The sequence below is a fragment of the Globicephala melas genome, chromosome 8 (genome assembly GCF_963455315.2).
Source record: "Globicephala melas chromosome 8, mGloMel1.2, whole genome shotgun sequence".
Lineage (NCBI taxonomy): Eukaryota > Metazoa > Chordata > Mammalia > Artiodactyla > Delphinidae > Globicephala > Globicephala melas.
In genome coordinates, this window is record NC_083321.1 from 42,102,833 (window position 1) to 42,117,943 (window position 15,111).

Below are 15,111 nucleotides of genomic sequence, written 5' to 3' on the forward strand. Positions count from 1 at the left end.
CTCAGGAGCATCCTTGGGTGGGGGTGGCTGCAGTGGCTGATGGCTTGATGGCCGCAACATCCTTGTTTACTGACATGGCAAGCAACGTTTTTTTTTTTGTCCACAGCTGCTTTGGCCATTGGCAGTTTGTCCATTGCCAATCTAAATGAACTGCCTGGTTGTTGGGAGTAGTAACATTTAAATGATATAGGGGTTAAAATATTGGCTTTGCTGACCTAGGTGCAGAAGTACCTGGAATTAGCGAAGCTGGAGAGTTCTACGGCTCCTTGTCACTTAACAGTAAAAAGGAAAGAAAAACCCAGAAAAATATGAAGATGAGATTTACGTTTAAAGAAAGTAGAAGGCTACGGGGACTTCCCTGGTGGCGGAGTGGTTGAGAGTCCTCCTGCCGATGCAGGGTTCACGGGTTCGTGCCCTGGCCCGGGAAGATCCCACATGCCGCGGAGCGGCTGGGCCCGTGAGCCATGGCCGCTGAGCCTGCACGTCCGGAGCCTGTGCTCCGCAACGGGAGAGGCCACAACAGTGAGAAGCCCATGTACCACAAAAAAAAAAAAAAAAAAAAAAAAAAAGTAGAAGGCTAATACTGCAGTAAGTTGCAGGCCTTGAGGCCAGATAATCCTGCGAAAGGAAGGGTTCAGGGATATTAAGGATATACAACTAGAGCCCATGATGCACTAGATTACATACCATTGTATTAGGGACCCAGCCCCTCCATGCTTTCCGCATGTTATTCTGGTAGTTGGTGGATGGTGGGAGGTTTTGTGAATTACATCAGTAGAATTTCAGTTTCTTGCTGTTGAACTAATGACCAAGGGGATAGAATATTGAATTCCCTTCTTTGTTTTGTTTGTTCAAGAACTACAGTAACCCTCTTTAGGTTAAATTGGGTGAGGAATGTGGGGACCCATGTGGGTGTGCATACATGTGTGTGTGCGTATCCTCAGTTTTTAAAACCTCCCTCTCCTTCAGGTTATCCAACCTACAAAGAAAAAGTAAAGAAAAGGCCTGGGGGCCGCCCAGAAGTGATTTACAACTATGTCCAAAGGCCCTTTATTCGAATGTCTTGGGAGAAGGAAGAAGGAAAGAGTCGGCATGTAGACTTTCAGTGCGTAAAGAGTAAATCTATCACCAACCTTGCAGCAGCTGCCGCAGACATTCCCCAGGACCAGCTGGTGGTCATGCACCCAACTCCTCAAGTGGATGAGCTGGATATTCTCCCTATCCATCCCCCTTCTAGCAACAATGACCTCGATCCTGACGCACAGAATCCGATGCTGTGATGGTGATGTTGCTTGAAACCATAGCATGCTACTCTTCGCAGTGACGCTGCACTCTCCTCATCCTGCACTGCAAGGCCACTCTCTGCACTGTGAGATGCACAGATGTTTAGGATATTGCAGTGTAGACTTTTTTAAAGACCAAAGGTAGCTGAATGGTTTTTTAAGTGAGTACAACTCTAGCATCTTGAGGTTCCAGTTATATAAATGTATTTGTTTACCGGTAGGTTTGTGGAATTGGTTCTTTGTATGGGGGACAGTCCTTTTTCACACATCTAGATCTTTTCAGAAGTGGTGGAAATTGGCAGCTGGGGTACTTTCAGTCTAGGTTGATATTCATCACACCCCAGATAAAATGTAGAATATTATATAGTTGCACTTTATATATGGTGGTTAAGTGGAACTGTTCAAGCCATTTTTATAGTTGTGATGCACAATATAATTTAAATAAGTGCTTCTATCAGAGTATTCTTTCAGTGAAATGTGTATAGTTTGCTGCCCATGATGAGCAAAAAATGAGTATCATTGGGCTTATTTGAATGATTAGGATGAGATTCAGTGCCCATATCAGTTATCTCCAGTGCCGTTTTCATCCTTTTCAAGTGAGTCACATGCAGGGAGTGTGAACATCAGGTGGTTTATTATCCAGTCTGCCTTACCCTTAATCTGTTCACAGATATTTATTTACTAATGATTTTTTTTGAGTTATGGGATAGGAAGATGAAGTGTTTGCTCTTCATTTACTAAATGATTGTAAACTCGTTTTTCATCAAAATAAAATTCCATTGTTTTAATGTTTCTGATCTTTATAACCACCTTGACCAGATTTTCCATCTCATAATTAGCAGATATCTTGTCTTGTTGGTGTCAGTATAACTAGAAACCAGGTAGCTCAAGGAACTCCAGTTTGGTATATGTGTGATGAGGCACTTATATTCCCCACTAATTATAAAATATAAATCCAAAACATTGTTAGAGCTGAAAAGGGAATATTTTCATTTTCTAGCCTAACCGATATGAAGGATGAAATACCTTTACTAGGTCCTACAGTAACCTTAAGTAAGTTTCAGAGCCAAATTCTGACACTGGTTCAGTGTTTTCTCCATTATACTGTGATGTTCTGCCTAGCAAATTTTTCATGAAAATGTTTTTGTTTTGTTTTGTTAATATTCCGTGGCCCAATTCATGAAGAAATCAGAAGTATTTAGGTGCTTTGGGTCCAGGGTCACTTACTGTTTGAAGCCATACAGCTGTGAGTAGTAGAGGAGTTGTACATTAGAGAAGCCAGTCTGTTCTATCTAATCTTGATTTTGTAAAATTTCAGAGGATTTGCAGTTTGTGTTTAAGCAGTAACATCTTTCTTTGCTCTCACAGAAACTGAAATTACAGTATAGCAAAAATACAGTACAGCTAAACTAGTAACAGGGAAATTATGTATGCCCTAGAATTGTTATGAAGGCCAGAAAAGCACTGTAAATGCTTTTGGTGTGGCTCATCCTTAAACACACACCCACCATGGAAAATTGATGATCCAGCCCTATGGCATTTTTTTCCCTGTAGGATTTTTCTAATTATTTGAAATGTGAACGATATTTATAGAACAAGGGAAACATTTATTAAAAATATTTAACTAATACATTATACTTTAACCCATATTTATAGTAAAGGATTCTTACAAGGAAGAATAAACGGTTTTATGATACAATTAGTATAAGAAATATCCACGTGGGGAACTTCTTTGTAGTGTAAAAACACCATACATCTGAAATGACCATCTGCATATAAAAGCTACCAATGATGCTTCTGTGCACAATGATTGATTAAAAAATTCAACACAAACAGAATCCAAAATATACAATTAATGCAAGCTATCCACAGCTAGCCCAATAATCATCAATGATGAGGAAACACTGGAGCAGGCTTAGTTCCACTTTGTCTGAAGTTACACATAGTAAGATTGACTTGTATCAATGGCTCTGAGATGGCTTTTATGAAGACAGTACATAAAAGCTGTTCTCTCCTTATCCGGTAAGCTTCACAGACTGTATAACTCCATCAGTAATGCACTTTGATACTGTAGCTGTCGCCAAAGCAACATGTAGTGTTTACAGCGGCCATGGCAAGTCGCTAAAGTCAACAGGACCACCGAGCCCAGCATCTGCTTCCAAGAGGCTCATTATGACAGCCATTGCTGCTTCATCATTACTGGGACTGCTTGAGCCTTGATCATTGTCTATCATATCTATGCCTATGTGAGGGTTCTCACCTGTGCAAAGAGATGAAGACTGGTCAGTGATAATACCAAAGCATGTTTAACTTTAGTAAGCGGTTCCTAAGCACACTTTTAATAAGAACGTTATACCTAACAGTAGGGTGAGAAGGATGAGAGAGGCTGCTTTTTTGGGGGGGTGGGTTGCCATATTTCTTTTTAACGTTGGTGTTTTTCAGAGGGAAGACCCAACTTTTTAAGAAGAAAGTACTTAAAATTCAATGAAGAGTATCAAGTATGAGTTGACCTCATTTTAATATTCTGATATAACCAGTTATAAGGAGAGAATTATTACAGAAGGAACAAAATAGGAAGATAGAGATTAGGGGAAAAAAGATCTAGAAAGCTAAGTAGAGAAAAAGATGGGTGGGGTGGGAGAAGCAAACTCTTCATTGGCTTAATGACTTTTAATACCCTCTGAAATGCTTACTGATGACCCTTTTAGGCTTTATCTGAACCTGCATGGCTCTCCCTCCGAAGAGATTATGTTCCACACACTGGGAGAAAGCCCATGTCCAGGGCGCTGTAGCCTCTTGAGTTCGAGGGACAGACCTGGACCCCAGCGAGAATCCAACCATTAAACTCAACTTTGAAGTAAAGATTTAAACAAATTTTAAACCTTTACTTTGTTCTTATCAAGTTTACCTAGAACTGGTTTGTTTTTCCAGTTCAGTTCTTAAAACTGACTTTATGCCACATGTTTTTTTGTAAGCTCTTTGCATTGGAAGTGAATAATAATGCTACTTACCAAGAATAGAAGAGCTATCAGAATATGGATAACCTGGGTTCTCCTGAGCCTGCCCTGGTAGTAGGCCACTGGAAGGAATGTCTGGAGTCCCTCCATTTAAAATCTACAAACAAAAGTAAAGTTTTCTCATCATCAGCAGTTTCAATCAGTATTTTATGCAGTGTCACCAAGAAAATGAAGCATGTTGAAAAGAGGAAGGTGGGGAGAAAAAGCTTCAAATGGCTTCAGTTTCTTATCGGATGATTTCACAGCAGAGACTCTTAGGAATGGTCACAGTAAGGAAAAAACCTCTCCCCCAGACTAGTCTTCTCTTTATTGGATTCAGCCCACACAGGCAATTTAAAGGCTGAATAAAATCCCTAGAGCATTCACATGTTTAAGGCCAAGGACTAAACCTCAGGGAGCCCAGCTGGGCAGGTCCCCTGTAAGGGAGGAAAACTTCTTACAGCAACAGATGTTGCTGAAGAAGAAAGGGCTGTTACACTGTGAAGAGACACAGCTCTGAGGAGTCGCAAATGAACAACAAAACACTAGAATAAATCATCACTATAGTTATACCACAGATGCCAACATTAGTAACCACCGGTTTAAGTTCTTAAGAGAGGCTACTGAGAAGTATTATTACCACTCCTCAGTAGCAGAACTCTGTCTCCCCCAACTCCCCACCCCCCATGACTGAGTCTCATAGAAAAGCACCTTTGAGAAGTATTTGGATGTAGGTGCGGAAACAGTTTGGTAGAAGCTGGGATTTCAGGAGAGGCAGTGATTTCAGGCCTTGCCAGTAGATGGCATTACAACCTTATCTCCGCAATTCAACTTTTTGAAGAGACTCTCAAAAAGACTTTACACTCTAAAAATTATTGAGGACTCCAAAGAGCTTTTGTTTATACAGGCTATATTTGTCAATACTTACTATATGTGAAGTTAAAGCTAATACATTAAAAAATATAATAAAACTATTACACATTAACATGAATAGCATTTTAATGAAAAAGAACTCTTTTCAAAAATAACGAAAAGTTAGAAGTGTCATTTTACATTTTTTGCAAATCGAATGTCTGGCTTAACAATTTAACTAGATTCTCATTTGCTTCTCCATTCAGTCTGTTTAGGTATGTTGTTTGAAATACATATCTGAAGGAACTCTGGCCTCTCATAGATAGGCAGTTAGAAAAGGGAGGTATATTTTATTTAACAGCCTTTTCAAATAATCGTGGTATTCTCTGATATTACATCAAAACTCAGCAAGCTGAAGTTTCTTAAAGATTAGTTGCAATGTGGAGTTTGAAACCATATCAATGAAATTTTGATACTCTTATGTTGAAATCCATTGGTGTATCTAGGCAATTAGGATGGATCTTTTTTACCTTTGCATGATTTTGAAATATCTTACATCAGTCATTTGGAAAATACTGGTTCACTGAGTTACGTGGATCTTCCAAATGTGGACACACTTCATTGTACAACATCAAAACATCACCACTGTTAATATTACCTACATCAGAACTATCTTAAGTTTTGGGAAGCAGTCAAGCTCAAAGTAGCAGACACAAGTTTTCCCCAAAATTCTAATTTTTGCCTGAAAGCTAAAATTTTATCACTGTCAGTTGTTTTCTTTGAAGTCGCAGGTTCATTCATTTTCAAGAAAATGTACACTAAATACCCAAGTCTGAAAAACCATAGTTTGCGACAGTAAAAATGGTTTCCTATGAAAAAGGTGATTGGGTTTGGTTTATAACAAACAGTCGCACAAGTGCTTTTCCTTGAGACAACATCATACTTTGTGTGCAGCACAAGTGCTTTATGCACACTTCCCATTTTGTAACAGTTTTAAAAAGATTTACTCAAGGATTTTATAAAATTATTTAACTGCTTTATTAAGGACATTCTTAAATGAAGCTGGCTTTTAAATTTATTATTTTATTGTGAGTATATGGTGGTGAAATACACTGTCAGTACATTCTGGTGCCACAGGCTTGATTTTTGTAAAAGCACCAGCAGTCTTACCCAACATTGCTTTTTCACTATCAGTTCACATATCAACACAGTGAGAAAAAGCTGTTTAGCATTATTATGAAAATACATTTGACCATGCAGACCCCTGAAAAGATGCCCTCTCCCTAACCCCACCAAAAGACCACAGATGACATTTAGGGAACTGCTGCTTTATCTCACCCTGCCTTGGTACTTCTGGATGTCCAGAGTCTCCTGGAACCTATGAGGCTCACTAAGCCTCCTCTTTTTATTATATTTAGGCAGGCTAAATGGCTCATTTTTGGACCTGCCAATTTTGAAAGTGACTGGGAAGGGTTGGAAGCCTGCGGCCACCTTTACTTTTGTGGCTTTGGTACACTATTTAATGCTGTCATTTTTAACTCCATCTTGTTTAGATGCCTTTCTTATAAGGTCCTGCTGCTGATGACTCAGAATACATTCAGAATTTCTTCTCAGACCCACTTTCATAAGCCCAAAGAAAACATTTTTCAAAAATGCCTCAAAAATACTTGGGGCTTTGTGATGCAGAGTATACTTTTAGATCTCTGGCATTTGTTGGTGTGAAAAGAATCAGAAGTCAAGAGACCTGAATTTAGTTTGGGGCCATACTTACTAAATTCTGGGCTAGTCATGTAACATTTGGTAGCCTGGATTTTGTCACCTACGAGGTTGTGAGGATAGATGAGAGATTGTATATGGAAGTTCCCTGAGTAATATTTAAGCACTGAACTGGAGTGATGACCTTCCAAAATAGAGTAGGGGGATTCTTGGTACCAGGAAATCAAGTGCCTAAAAGTTGAACTGAGACACAAAGAAGGGGATACCGTGCTAGGGAGATGGTAGATCCAGTATGGAGGAAGGACCTAGCGGTGTAACAGAACAGAGCTAAGAGCTCAGCCTGCGAGCAGGGGGGAGGGGTGTGCCCAGCCCAGACTTCATCTCTCAGTACTATCTTCTGAGTCATTACCGAAGGCCAGGCACTTTCACATATATACTTTCATAAGAGGACTTCATGTGCAAAGATGCTGGCTGCCCTAACCTATGTTAGCCGCATTATAGAGAAATCTAAGGCTTAAAAAATTGTATAGGGCCACATAGCCAGCACATGGCAAGGCTAGGCTTCAAACCCAGACCCATTAATTTATTGGCTTTCAAACCTTTTTGGGGGAAGCAAAACCTTTTTTCAAATAAACACTTTTACAGAAGAGTGATTTTTCAGAAGTAAAGCTTCCCTAGAAGCAGGAGTCTTCCTACCTTGTCTTCCTCATCACCTGCCCCTCGCCCCAATCCTACCTGGCAGCACCACAGCTCCTGGTAACCTGAGTCTCTGAGGAGCCCAGTTTTGGAAACCCATGTCCTGCTTTTGATACAGTTTGTGCCCTATGTAAATTACTCATATTCTTTCTCTGTGTACATGTCTTAGGAGATAGGGGAAGGAAGACTATGTCTCAAGATGCTGGCCTTTGCAGCAGCCTAACCTATGTTAACATCAGACACTATAGATTTATGATTTACAATCAACATTGGCCTAGGCTTGTAAATTCTCTCATCAGCACTAAAGATGAAAACAGATTATTGGTTTCTAAGACTATAATATAGTCTTCTGGCCAGTTCTTCATGAGGGCTGGCGACTGATAAACTACTTGTACTCAATGCTGTCCCATCGTAGGAAACCCAGGCGGATACCTAAGTATTCTGCAACTGCAAAGGCATGACTTGCCTTCCGAAGGACTGCTGGTGGTATCACTGTTTCCAGGACCTGCACTAGACACTAACAGTATTTTCTCCCTTGAAAACTCCTGGCAGAGAACTAGACAGTTTTAGGTACTCACTAACCCTTCCCTCACGGGAGCTCTTGAATTCCTCCCTCCATACAATGGACTGATAGCTCCCCAATCCTTAGAAAGATCTCTTTCTGCCTTCCCCCACTCACATGGGATAAATCCTCTAACAATGTCAGCAAGGCTCCCTAGCTCCACTGGTATGCTTTGTACCTCACCTAACACAGATGCATTTACTTCAAGGAGGAAAAAAGGGCCCTACCTGTTTCAGCAACCACAGTTACATACTCCCACTTCCAGTATTTCAGAACTTGGGCAAGAGCTCTCTGGATGAAGAAGGGCCTTAGTCTAAGAGTCATCAGCCCTACCTTCTTGCCTCCTGGAGAAGAGGCATCAGGGGGAGGTGTACTTGTGATGTTCAGTGGGCTGGAGCCACAGCTGGAAGGCGATGACCCTCTTATCCTGTCAGAGAAAAGAGGAGTTAGTTACATTGCCTTTCCTTTTTTTCATTGGAGTGTGTGTGTTTTGTTGAGGGATGGGGGTGAGAAGAAGGATGAAGATCTAGAATAGGGATTGGCAAACTTTCTGTAAAGGGCTGGAGAGTGATTATTTTAGGCTCTGTAGGCCATGTGGTCTCTCACAACTACTGAACTCTGCCACTGTAGCCTGAAAGCAGCCATAGATGATATGCAAGTGAATGGATATAGCTGTGTTCCAATAAAACTTTATTTATAGGTGATAAGCTGGATATATCCCATAGGCACCTGATCTAGAACACAGATCCTGGAGGCAAGCTTCTCACTGACAAAGCCCTTGGATTAGGGTTTGGATTTCAGGTTTGTGAATTTCAAGTAGGTGGCCAGTTTCATTTGCTCACAGAATCCAGATCTCAGAGTTGGTGGCATTCTATCTTTGATACAGTGAACTAGAATCCACAGCAGATGACTTATTCTCTACCCTACAAACACTGCTTAGCTAGCGACTACTCAGGAAATGGAGGGTGCTGCAGTGGTTTCAGCCCCACCTAGAAAGTGGCCTCAAGTGAGCAGTCGCCATTGTCATCTTCTAAGGCAACAGGTGATGAAAATGGGTCCAAGCCTTCCTCAGCTAGCTTATTTCTCAGCATAGTAGGTTTACAGAGGGAAAGACTTAGAGCTGTAAATCCACATAAACTCTTGTCAAGCTGAAGGACCTCAGCAAAGGAAGCCATGACCTGGCACTGCAGCTAGAGTTTAGGGAAACTTGAATGGCAGCTGCGTGACCACCAGGCTCTTAGCACCTACATGGATGATTGCAGCTTCTGGGTCTCCCAGGGACCCCTCCACTGCCTGGCAGTCTTAGCTTTTGGCCTGTACTGCCTAATTCTGTAATTTGTGAGTAAACAAGCTCTCTCTCTCTCTCTCTCTCCTGGATCATAGGCTTCTGAAAGGCGGGATACAACTAAATACCAGGTGTTCTTCACCCACACAGATGACTACTAATTGCTTACTGAAAAATTGTTGAATGTCTCCTATTTTTCCCTACCTACATCTACGGAACCACTGTTTCCCCAGCTTCCCTATCTTAGAATTGCCTTTTCGTAGTTACTTATTTCATTTTCAATATCTAGTCCTTAAATTACTGATTTCTCTTTTGGACACTACTATCACTGTAAGGTCGGCCTCATTCCTGGTTTGTTAAGCATGCTTACCTTCATCTCTTCCTATTCCAATCCAACTTCCACGATGCTTATTTTTTTTGTTTTTTTGGGGTGTTTTTTGGCTGTGCCCCGCGGCATGTGGCATCTTAGTTCCCCAACCAGCGATCGAACCCACACCCCCTGCACTGGAAGCGCGGAGTCATCACCATTGGACCACCAAGGAAGTTCCCAGCCTCCACGATGCTATTAACACACCACTTTGGACACCTGCTCAGCATCCTACAATGCACAGGGTCTTCCAATTTTCATCCAGTCTCAACTGTTCAACATCATTTCTTAGAACTCTTAGCAATCTCCCATCACAGCTCTGTGGTTCCTTTCTACAAAGAGGCTGCCAAGGTAGATGGCCTGCTTTTTGTGTCCTGAATACACCACTCACACGCCCATTCCAGCGTGTGCCTGTCTCTTCTAGAAGGAACACCCAACATTCATCATAAAACCCAGCTAAGGCCAAGTTCAAACCGTCCTCCCTTGCTTGCTTCAGCCCATGCACTCTCCGTTTTTTCTTTTATCATAAAGAAAACAGGCTTCGCAAAGATTGTAAGACCTTTGCGTTCAAGGACTGTCTTATACTGTCCTTGGAAGGTCTCGAGCAAAGCACAGGGTATGCCGGGACTGATCAGCACCAGATTATCAGTGCACACTGCACCCACACCTTCCTGAAGTATCTTCAAACAGCCACATCCGTCATTCCTGAAGGGCTGGAACAGAACTGTGCTGTTCTGTTATCCCACTGGGATAAGAGCCCCACTGTGGCCAATTAGAAAACAAGGCCAGCCTCCAATTCTGAGAGAATCAATCCAGTGGCAGCAGGGATCCTATGATTATGTTCCATTAAGTTTGTATGCCTGAGGACCTGGTTACCACCCTCTCCATTGCCCAAATTCAAATGGACTTATAATTACTGCTTCCCTCTCAATGACTGTAAAGACTTAATTAACAATTTTTGAACACTCGCTACATGTCAGTTCTAGGAACTTTCCTGAGTTCTTTCACAATCCTAGGGCAATTTCAGGGAGATAGATATTGCCTCCCTTTTATGGCTGAAGTCAACAGAGTCCAATAAGTTAAATGAATCTCCTAAGCAGAGGCCTAGGACTCAACCCCGATAAACTGCTTCAGAGCTTCTTCTCTTTCATATGGAACAGGAGTTCCGCCCAAGGGAGCTTCTATTACTAGCTGATTTGCTTGGTCTCTATTACTAACCCTAGGCAACTTTTTGACTGGAAGAAGCTAATGTTTTGTTAAGGCCCAGATCAAGGCAGTTCACAGCTCTGCTCCTGCAGTCCTGTAATGTTAGTGGTTCATCTACCCACTGGGAAGCTCCTTGGGTCATATACAAAGTAATGAGAAAGTTGAGCCTCCCAGAGTTCCATTTAGCTCTGGCCTGTTTGGGTTTAGCTTCCTTATTTAAAGGCAGAATTTCTCAGTCTCGACACTACTGACATTTTGGACTGAAAAATTCTTCCTTAGGGGTCAGGGCTTGGGAGGGCTGTCCTGTGACTGTAGAATGTTTAGCAAGCAGCATCCCTGGTCTCTATCCACTGGATGTTTAGCAACAACCTCCCACTCAGTTGTGACAACCGAAAATGTCTCCAGACATCAACAAAACATCCCTTGGGGGGCAAAGTGCCCTGGGGTTGAGAACACTGGTTTAAGGGAACAACTAGGTGTTACTTGCCTGTGGATTTCCATGATTTCCTCAGCAATCATTCGACCTATTTTTCCTGCCCCAGCCCTGGTTCCCCCTGGAATCCCTGGAACAGTGGGGTGGGTCCTCTTTGGGCCACCTACAACAGAGGAATCTGAGAGTGGGAAAGGGGAAGAAAGCAGAGGGAGAAATGCTATTATGTGTTAAATTAAATCCACTTCATCCCATGATCCACTTGAAGTTCAAGCTTAGGGTTGTGCCCTGAGGGACATGAGAGCCACAGCTTGTCAGGAAAAGGCATTCCAGCAGGGAAAAGCTCAGGTTTCCTTCCAGGATCAGAGATGTTGATATTAAAGCTTCTAATTCCTCATGCACTCAACATATGCTGGCCGAAAGCCACTGGGCTGCACACCAGAGTCACAGAGATAAGTCGGCATCCCTGCCCTCAAGGAGCTCACAGTCTAATGGGGAGACACACAAGATAAACAATGGCTAGAACAAACTGCGATAAGTTTTACAGGTCAGCAAGAAGCACCCAACTCATGCAGGGCCAGGTGCAACCTCCTGGAAGAAATGAACTCTGAGCTCAGTCTTGAGAGAGGAGCATAAAGTAGGTTGGCAGAGAGGTAAGGAGGGGAAAGCACTCCAGGCACAGCAACCAGTGTATGCAAGAGCACTGAGGCAGGACACAACTTGGGAGACTACGCCAAGAAACTCATTACAAATGAGGATGGAGGAGTGACAGATGAAACTGAGAGGCAGGTACCAGTCAGACCATGAAGGGCCTTGGATGCCACACTAACAGATTTGAACAGTATCCACAGGGGACAAGGGGCACCGAAGTGCTTGACACAGAAAAACACAAGTTCACCGTGTGGAGAATGAACCGCAGTGGAGGACGCGGGCGCAGAGGAGGGCAGGGCGACTAGAGTTGGGCAGTTATCTGCAGGAAGCCAAGCAACAGATGGGGAGGGTGAGGTAGCAATAGTGGGGTTGGAGAGGTTTAAAGAGAAGGGACAGGAGTGTGTGTTTTGATATAATGGGAGAGGTAGGAGTCACGGTTTCTGGCTTAACCGACCAGACTGTGGGTGAGGGTGTGTGCAGAGAACCCATCTGGATGTGCGGAGTTATAGGTGCCTGTGGGACTCCAGGTGGCTTCGCCCAGGAGGCCGCCGGAAAGGCAGATCTGGAGCTCAGGAATGAAACCGGATGTAGGATTCATCGATGCAGAGGCAGGGGCTGAAGCCATGCAAGAAGAGGCCTGAGGAAGCAGGAGTCAGGTGCGGAGCGCAGCGGCCAAGGCCGAGCCGGGGGAGGGCCCCGCCGGGTACAGCACACCCCGGTGCTGACAGACACCCTCCTCCCACCACGGGATCCCGGCAGCCATCCCCGAGAGCACTTCACATCGCAGCCGCTGGGAAGCCAGGGGGAGGAGAGCACAGGCAGCAGGAGCTGCCCTGTCAAGGCTTCCGGGGTCCAGGCAGCCTCAGCAAAGGTACAAACAAGCTCCCAGCATTCCAGGCTCAACAGAGAAAGTAAGATGACAGCGTCCTCAGTGATCATCCCCGCGAGGCCTCCCTTGTTCCACAGAAGATGGTGGCCGGGGACCCCAAATACCGGGGGCTCAGGGATGGGGGCCACGAGCAGCTTCTCAGGGGCAAGCCCAGATGTCCCGGCGGCACATAGTTACCTTCTCCAGAGGGCAGCGTGCTGTCCATGCTGCGGGGGGATGCTGTGGGCTGAGGGAAGCTTGGGTCCCCGCCTTCCAGGACGTTGGCTCTGTGAACATCCCAGCAACAAGGAAACGTGAGTCAGGCCTGCTCAGAACTGTGCACCTTTCACCTTGGCCAAGGTGTACGGTGTCCACTCTGGACCTGGACAGGCCACGAAATGAAGTGTCTGAGCGGCTCACAGGTCTCCTCACTGTCTGAGGACACGATGGACAGCACCCCGGCCTCTGGCCTCCCTGGTGCAGGTGGGGCACAGTCCAGTGGAGGTGGCGACTGAAGCAGCCCACTGCCGGCCCCAGCCCCTCGATCGGCTCCGCCTACAGGTGGGGGGTTTGGACCTCATGGGGAAGGAGATGTGGGGAGCAGGCCAAAGAGGAGGGCCTTCCCTTCCCTGCTCACCCAGCAGGTGGCAGCCTTTGAGGGGGCATTCCAGGGGCTCAGGCCGCCGCCCGGGGGCGCAGATCCTCGCCCCTCCTCAGCCAAAGCCAGTATGGGCTGGTGAGCCTCTCAAGGATTACCAAGCCTTCCCTCCATAGTGATACCAGTGGATGCCAGGCCTGCGGAACGCAAAGGCTTTACCGGGTAGGAAACGCTGCTGTCTCCGGCAGCAATTCCACCAGCCAGGGCCTCAGAGGTATGAGTACTGAAGCTCATCCCTCGTTAACCACCTTTTGGCTTCCGCCAGTCCCAAGGCTTCACAGGATATCAGCAAGACGGCAGTAAAGGATGCAATACTGGCTGTCACCTGTACCCCCTTTCCCAGGTAAGGGGCCCAAGGCATTTCCCTGTGAAGCAAGGGAGCTTCTGATATACGAAAAACACTTACAAAACAACGGTGTTGGTGGAGACAATGTATTCTACTTCCTTGGTCCAAGGGTTCATGAAACTGAACCACCGACTCCGTAGTGTGATGAAAGAACCATCTTTGATTTTAAACTTATAGCAATTAGTTGTAATCTTTTCTCTTGTCTGTAAAACTGAAAATACGAAGAGACCATGAACATCATTGTTTCCTCAGACAAATGCATTAAACTAACCAAATCCTAAGTGCGCTCGGGCTCCGAGGCCATCCCTCCTTAATGAGCCATGGGAGCTGGCGCTTCAGAGAACAGGCTGTTTCTGAGGGTCTGACTCTGAGCCTTCCAACCTGCCACTGTTCTTCAGAGTGTATGAAATGAAGGCTCTGGGAATAACTGACTGCATTCTAGACATCTAACTGGAATCAGCTATGAAGTAAACACCACACAACAAGAAGGCACTGTCCAAAGGGCCCATGTTATTTCCCCATCACAAAGCCTGAAGGCAGTACAGCATTTTTAGGACATTTGGATTCAGAGAGGTCACTCACCTATGGAAACCTCATTCTTTCATGTAACAAACATGTAATGAGCATCTTTCATGTGCCAGGCACTGGAGGTAAAAGAGGAGACAGGATGTGACTCCTGCCCTCAGGAGAGGCAGAGGAGATCAGTCTTGAGGGATGAATACAAGTCTGCCAAGGGGAGAGAGGGAAGAACCCAGCACTGCCCGAGGAGTGGCAGGGCCTGTCAGGGCAGGGAATGGAGAGATGGTCAGTGTGGCTGGAGCATAGGCCTCTGCAGGCGGAGATGGGGGCGGGGTAAAGCTGGGGAGGTGGGTCAGGGCCAGAAGGTGGAGGGCCTTTTGAATGCCTGTCAAGGGTGATTGGGCTTGAGTCTAAAGGCAGGAGGTTTTAAGCATGGATGTGACATTACCAGGCTCGATCTATCAGAGCATAAATGGGATAGTGACGGAAGATGGACTGCGGACAGAAGCGAGTGGGGAGGCCTGTTAGGAGTCCATCACGATTATCAGGTGGGTACAAGGGCTGAACCAGGGCCTTGGCAGTGGAGGTGGCAGAAAGGGGCCTCTTTGGAAATGCATGTCTGAGGTGAATGAACAGTTCTGATGGAGGAAAAAGTAAAGGAGGGAGTCGATGTTGG

The 15,111-nt window shown here is 44.8% G+C and overlaps 2 protein-coding genes across 17 annotated transcripts in view; one reads left to right on the top strand and one right to left on the bottom strand.

Annotated features, from left to right (window-relative positions):
* BTBD10 (BTB domain containing 10) overlaps positions 1–2,075 on the top strand; it is a 71,854-nt gene extending 69,779 nt beyond the window's left edge. For all 5 annotated transcript variants that reach the window (XM_030831466.2, XM_030831457.2, XM_030831461.2 and 2 more), the window contains one exon: positions 970–2,075. In XM_030831466.2, coding sequence (XP_030687326.1) covers positions 970–1,280 — 311 coding nt within the window. In that variant the 3' untranslated portion in view covers positions 1,281–2,075. The remainder of the gene's footprint in view (positions 1–969) is intronic.
* A 224-nt stretch (positions 2,076–2,299) lies between these two features.
* Positions 2,300–15,111, bottom strand: part of BMAL1 (basic helix-loop-helix ARNT like 1) — a 104,326-nt gene continuing 91,514 nt past the window's right edge. For 7 of the 12 annotated variants that reach the window (XM_030831447.3, XM_060303485.2, XM_030831442.3 and 4 more), the window contains 6 exons: positions 13,977–14,127; positions 13,111–13,199; positions 11,451–11,574; positions 8,439–8,532; positions 4,295–4,397; positions 2,301–3,543 (listed from right to left, as the gene is read on the bottom strand). In XM_030831447.3, coding sequence (XP_030687307.1) covers positions 3,383–3,543; positions 4,295–4,397; positions 8,439–8,532; positions 11,451–11,574; positions 13,111–13,199; positions 13,977–14,127 — 722 coding nt within the window. In that variant the 3' untranslated portion in view covers positions 2,301–3,382. Of the gene's footprint in view, positions 3,544–4,294; positions 4,398–8,438; positions 8,533–11,450; positions 11,575–13,110; positions 13,200–13,976; positions 14,128–15,111 lie in introns of all 12 variants that reach the window. The other 5 variants (XM_060303488.2, XM_030831455.3, XM_060303490.1 and 2 more) reach the window with 4 other exon arrangements.